The sequence below is a fragment of the Epinephelus fuscoguttatus genome, linkage group LG3, assembly GCF_011397635.1.
Source record: "Epinephelus fuscoguttatus linkage group LG3, E.fuscoguttatus.final_Chr_v1".
NCBI lineage: Eukaryota > Metazoa > Chordata > Actinopteri > Perciformes > Serranidae > Epinephelus > Epinephelus fuscoguttatus.
In genome coordinates this window covers 24,508,001-24,514,042 of record NC_064754.1, presented here as the reverse complement: position 1 = coordinate 24,514,042, position 6,042 = coordinate 24,508,001, and the positions used below count along the sequence as shown (strand labels likewise).

The following is a 6,042-nucleotide window of genomic DNA, read 5'->3' as shown; positions in this document are numbered from 1 at the left end:
CATGGCCTGTATTTTTAAACAGCCTACTGCTTGTCTTTCAAAAATATTCCACATGTGGCCTCCTAAACAATGTAGTTCACTTTGCATTTTTTCCAATCATGTCATGATGACTGGACTATCACACACAGGCGGAACTACTGAGTTTTCATAGACGGTAAACCATCAAGCGAAATAAATGTTACCTAACAGCTGTTATTTCCTGCTAGGTAACAGATATGACCACAGCACAAAAGCGTTAAGTCGACAGCAAGGGCCACAGCTTTTTGGAGCAGTCAAAAGTAAAATACTTTCTTCTTATTTAAACCTATATGATGTGCTGGTCCTCAGGTACTTTCACATTATCAATCAGACCCTCTTTAAAAAAAGTTTGGAAACTCCTGGTTTAAGAGGCCCATTCATAAGGTTGGGGGGTAGTAGACAAATACAGTAATTACCATAGTCTATTCAAAGATAGTGTTGCCGCTAACAGGTCCCACTGTAGTCTTTACATGCTTATTTGTACACTCTGTGTGCTTAAACTACTATTTACAATACACAAGTTGGTTCAGTGCCATGTGAAGTGGCAACATGTTACAGTGAGGGGAGCCCTTAAACTAAATCCTGCTTAGGGTCCCTAAAAGTCTAAGGTCGGCCCTGCATAACCCTGGTGATGCCTGATTAGTTGTTACCAACAAACAACAACTTCAGATTTCACATTTTTTCATCATTTTGACTCTCATTACTTTAACTTGCAATCCCATAATTTTTCTTCACTATCTAATATTTTTTACTACCCATAATCATGATTTCTCAAAAGTTTACCTTGAAACTGCAAATATTGATCATGTTTGATTTAGTTTCTCATAAATTTGAGTTGCCATGAGTATTTGTATTTTTATAATAATGCATACTGTTTCAGTCAAATTAATTTTTGTCTCTGCAGACATGGATTTCCATGGGGCAAAGATTCACTTACAGCCTTAACACAGCTCACATTATCTGAATCAGAGAATGTACTGTAAAAAGAAAAGTCCATCTGGAGTTCTGCAAATGCAATAATAAACCCACCGTCCCCCTGTTTACTCAAGTCAAGACCACAGACCCCTGTTCTGCATGAAGCTTTGTCCCCAGTGTCCATCTGTGAGGATCTGTGTCTGGCCGTACTGACAGTGGACAGGCGTTAGCTGCGAGGCTGCGGAGAACAAGTCTGTTATGGTGTGAAGGCGCTGAATGCATTAGAGACAACAGGCTGTCAGGAGGCTCAGTCATGGCCTGTCTGAAGTCATTTCTCTGTCATCATCTCATACACAAGTGAATATTAAAGCTGTCAACAAGCTATGTTTATTAACTACAATGACAAAACTTCATTTTGATAATATAAATACATGGATGTTTAAACTATGGGACAACCTTAGATAATTAAAAGACCATTCCACTGTTTTAGTATTACGATTCCATAAATTTTGAGTGAGACAGATTAAAATAGAGAATAGTCAAATTTGAAGCAGCAGAAGCTCACTTGATTTTTAATCCCAAGCTTGGGGTAATGGTCCATGAAGGATCCTGCAATTCCCATAATGCAACTTGCTAGCATCTCTTTGTTAGATCTTCTCTGTCCTCTAGATGCCCATGTCTTTTAAAGTTTGTAACACAGCCTGTTATATTAATAATGTAGTCTCCAAGTCCAAACTCGGATAACCCTGATGTTTTCAGACTTTAGGCATGTCCGTATAGTGTTTTTCTCTGGCAATAAAGTGCTGGCGGGGAACTGGGGAGCGCCTCATGCAAGCGCTTCATTAATAAATTGCTCCCTGCGTTTTTTGTTTCTATGACAACAAGCTTATAACGTGTAGGTATGATGATAAAAGCACAACACCCTCCAGCAGCATGCAGCATCCAGCCGATCTGCTCCCACAGATGGGCTTTTCTGTCTTTGTTGTGATAGTTTCCGTCTGACGTATCCTTCAGCTCGGGCAGAGCTCGTACTCCATTTTCTCGGTTACCAGGGTGACAAGTCCAGCCCTGTCTTATATATGATTGGTTGCCTGAAAAGGAGCGGCAGTAAGGACACCAGTGCCTTTCCCTTAAGTCCAGATCTTTAACTAGAAGTGCTGAGAGTAGCCGCACAAAACACGGCCGCATATGCTCACTCCTCATTGTGAACAACTGGAAAAGACTTTGGGGCTCATAAAAAAACACCACATGGACAACTCAGCCTTACACAGCTCCTCAAGAAAAGACTTTATGTAACTGTTTAGACTAGCTTAGTACGACTCTCCAGGACCGGTAAACTCATCTTCTTGTCTGAAATTGACAGAGAGCCCCTTAATATTCTACAGAAAGTAAAGCTAGGCCCCTTTTTTAATCAAAAAAATGTATCCACTGGAGAACAAGAAAAACACTTAAGTCAGATTTCAAAATACAAACAAATTTCATTTTATTTTAACAGTAAAAAAGTCAGCAACAGAAATATTTACATCAAACAAAATACTGAAAAAAAGGAAATAAAACTATGTCATGATTTTCCCACAGGTCCATACCTGACTGTGGGAATCACGCAATGTATGAGGTGTTCGTTCTTCTTTAGAGTTAAGGTACGGTCACATTACTCTACTGTCCTGCAAATACTTGTCCACTTCAAATTAGACATGTGTCTCACACATCCCTCTGTTACCCACATCAGAACTATAAGATCACATTCTGACAACGGAGCAGTTTTATTTAACATAAGACTAATGTGACCGTACCTTTGCTGTGTTAGTTTGGTTTTAAAGGGGCAGGGGGCAGACTCGCAGAGGCCTGCTCCAGAAAGGCGAGCGGTCCAGGAGGAGGGAGGTCTGAGGGTTTTCTGTGCTGAACGCTCACATCCTCAAGCACTTGTTGCCAGTGGTGCAGTTTGGTCAAGTGTTTCTGAACAAGCAATTCTTTCCTCTGTAGCTCATTACGTAACTCTGACACATCCTGAAGTGAGAAAAAAAATGTACGTGAGAAGAGAGAAGGCGCAGTGACAAATGGAGGGAAATAAATAATTTGTAAACACTGACAGCATGTCACAAATTCAGGTCTAAGAAATGAAGGCAATGCCAGTGAACACTGGAGACTGAGATCTCCAAGAGTTTGGTTTGTGTCTACACAGATCATTTGGGAATCAAAACCTACAAGTACACAAACAAAAGGTTAATATGATACGAGGATAGGATAATAATTTACCTCTTTCACCACCTGCTCTGGTTTCTGCACAGACAACTGAAGCCTTTTCTGTAGGAAGAAGCACTCTGTCTGTCGAGCCACATCCAGAAACTTCTGTATGCACTGGTCAACACCTGCAATCAACAGCCAAATAAATAAACATTGATAAACAGATTACAGTAGGAGATAAAATAAAACTACCATAAATAAACAATCAACAAATATTAGAGGCTACACTCACCAGTTCGAATCTCCTCCTGGTCAGTTCCATTAACATAGTCTTGGCTTACCAGAGATGCAAAACATGCCTGAAGAACAAATGCAGGGAGAAAAACATCAGTAAATTTCTCAATGAGTGGTTCATAATCCTGCTCTTTAGGGTTTGAGTAGGGGTTGTTTTGTAGCCTTCTAGTCCCTGACTGCAGGAATAAGGATGACAACCAGCAGGTCCTGAAGGAGAGGCTGTGTCACATGCTGTTTTGTCCAAGGGATCTGTTTACTCTTAAACGATACCAGCTGTCTAGCCTGAGTGAATGGAAAGAGACAAAGTAGTGTCCTGGACCTCATATACCTAACAGTCTGGACTAAGATACAATGGACTGTGGGATAGGGGAGTTCTAATTGCTCTGGATACAAGTGTTTTAATGACGTCACCAACCCACTGTCGAAACAGCAAAATTAAACCAAGCAAACTATGTGTTAACTGACTCAATTTGAAGACTACATGGCTAAAGGTAAGTTGAGCATTACTCTCATACTGGGTGTGACTGTTGACAATGTCACTCCAAAACCATTTTAGACATTTATATACACAGTTTGTGCTTGAATTCTACCCAAAAGTGTTGAGGTCGGTACTCTGTGCAGGCCAGTCAAGTTTTTCCACATGAAAATGGGAAAACCATTTTGGTACAGATTTAATTTTGTGCATGGGTGGAAACAAAAGCCTTACAAAAGAGAGAAATCCCAGCAGTCAAAAATGCTGCATTGAAGAGCAGCTTACAGTTTCATGATACTGTGCTTGATCGAAAGACTGTTAATGCCCAGGTTTAGCAATGAAAAACTGTCCCATAATAAGTAACAAACCGATGTAGGTTTCCAAAAGGATATGAAGGATTTTCAGTCTTGGCTGTAGTATCTTGAGTAAAGGGAACTAAAGATACTATGTTATTTGCTATTGTTGCATGTCTGCTGTCAGTCTCAGGTGGAGGTTTTTGTAGTGATGGAAAAGGAGTTTGGAGTAGAGCTGTAGCTGTCAGACTAAGGGTTAAAGGTTAACATTACAGGTTAGTGAGTCAGTCTGGAGGAAGCATTAGCCTAGCTCATTTATTTTGGCCTTAACTATTATTATAATTCACAGTTATCTAAGCATGATTTATTCAAAGAAGACGTGATAATATAAATTTATCTTTCTATAGCCCCCTCATGTGAGACTGCAGTGTCTTAGCAACACCAGTGAATCAAACATTAAATGTAACGTTAGCTAGCTTAATAAGCTAACAGCAGTTAGCACACGGAGCTAATGGAAGCTAGCACATTTAGCCCACTACCTCGAAGGAAGCCTCCAGTTCGTCCACCAGCGTGTTGTTTCCCGGAGGTCTGGTAACGGTACCGGGGAAACCCGGCTGGCCCGGTCCACCGGGACCCCCGACAGGATGCGCACCGGGCGGTTGCTGACCGGAGAACATCCCACTCATGGAAGATGCCATTCCGATCTGACCGCTTTCAGTCAACCTGCTCCGCGCATGCGCAAAGAGAGGGCTGTTGCTCTTTTTGCCAAAAGTATGTGGACAGCACTGTTTGCATGTTTTTGTTGATCTAGTACTGTTTTTCCTGGTTTGGCTGGTTTCAGTAAATATTTCAGACCAATGGTTGCCAACCTGGGGTCACGACCACATAAGGACGAAGAAAGAAAACATATTGAACAAATTTTAACATTTCACTGACTCTTCTTTTTTTCTGCAAGTGTCCTGTGTATTTCTGTATCTCTTGTTCAACAGTCACATAATGCTGTAATGTTTGGGATTTCACATACTTCTGGCCAAGTAGTGTGCATCCATGTTGTGTTGAAAACAAGGCAAAAGCAACAACAAATGTGTCCCACACATAATTACAGTCTTATTGAGTTTAAGGGGTGCAAACTCATCAGGGGTGAAAAAGGTGACAAACATAACAACCTCCTAGGGGAGTTGACAAACAAATTTTTGATGGTCAAGTGATTTGGTCGATGTGGTCCTGATTTCCATTTTGACACATTTTGGATTTAAAGCAAAATTCATGGTTCAAATGGCTATATGTAGCACAGGTAGATGGACCTGCCTGCTTGGCATCACTACCTGACGCACCTCCGACGGTGCCTTTGCCCCAGCTGCAGGGTCATCAGCCGGGAGCCACCCTTCACTGATGTTTCGCTCCATTAATCCCGGAACATCTCTGGGTAGTGGAGCAGCGATAGGGACGTCTCCCTACCGCTCCCTGCAGCTGGCCCTAAGATCCCTGTTTCTCCCACGATTTGTCCTTCCTGCGAAGCCAGAGCCAGAAACTCCCCTGCTCTGCCTCCTCGGCAATGTCCCTGATGGCCCTCTTCAGCTTGGCACCTCTAATGCCCAAGGACTTAAAGAGGCGCTGGGCTGACGCTCCTGTGTAGCCTCTGCTCCCAACCTCCACTGGGAATGTGAATGCCCTCCACCCAGCTTGTGAGCATGCAGCTGCCAGCTCTGCATACCTGTCCTTCTTCCTCTCGAAGGCAGGCTCCATTCCATCCTCCCACGGGATGGTCAACTCGATCATGAAGACCGTCTTGGTGAGGGAAGACCAGATGACGATGTCAGGTCGCAAGGAGGTTGAGGTGATCTCCTGAGGGAACCTAAGCAGCTG

At 42.4% G+C, this 6,042-nt stretch overlaps 1 protein-coding gene across 1 annotated transcript; it reads right to left on the bottom strand.

Annotated features, from left to right (window-relative positions):
* Positions 1-2,391: 2,391 nt before the first annotated feature.
* On the bottom strand, positions 2,392-4,905 carry med28 (mediator complex subunit 28). The gene is made up of 4 exons (XM_049571282.1): positions 4,716-4,905; positions 3,410-3,476; positions 3,190-3,302; positions 2,392-2,940 (listed from the first exon to the last, which is right to left on the bottom strand). Exons 1-4 carry the CDS (start codon positions 4,872-4,874, stop codon positions 2,737-2,739), a joined length of 543 nt encoding a protein of 180 aa, XP_049427239.1. The 5' UTR covers positions 4,875-4,905; the 3' UTR covers positions 2,392-2,736.
* Between the last annotated feature and the right edge of the window lie 1,137 nt (positions 4,906-6,042).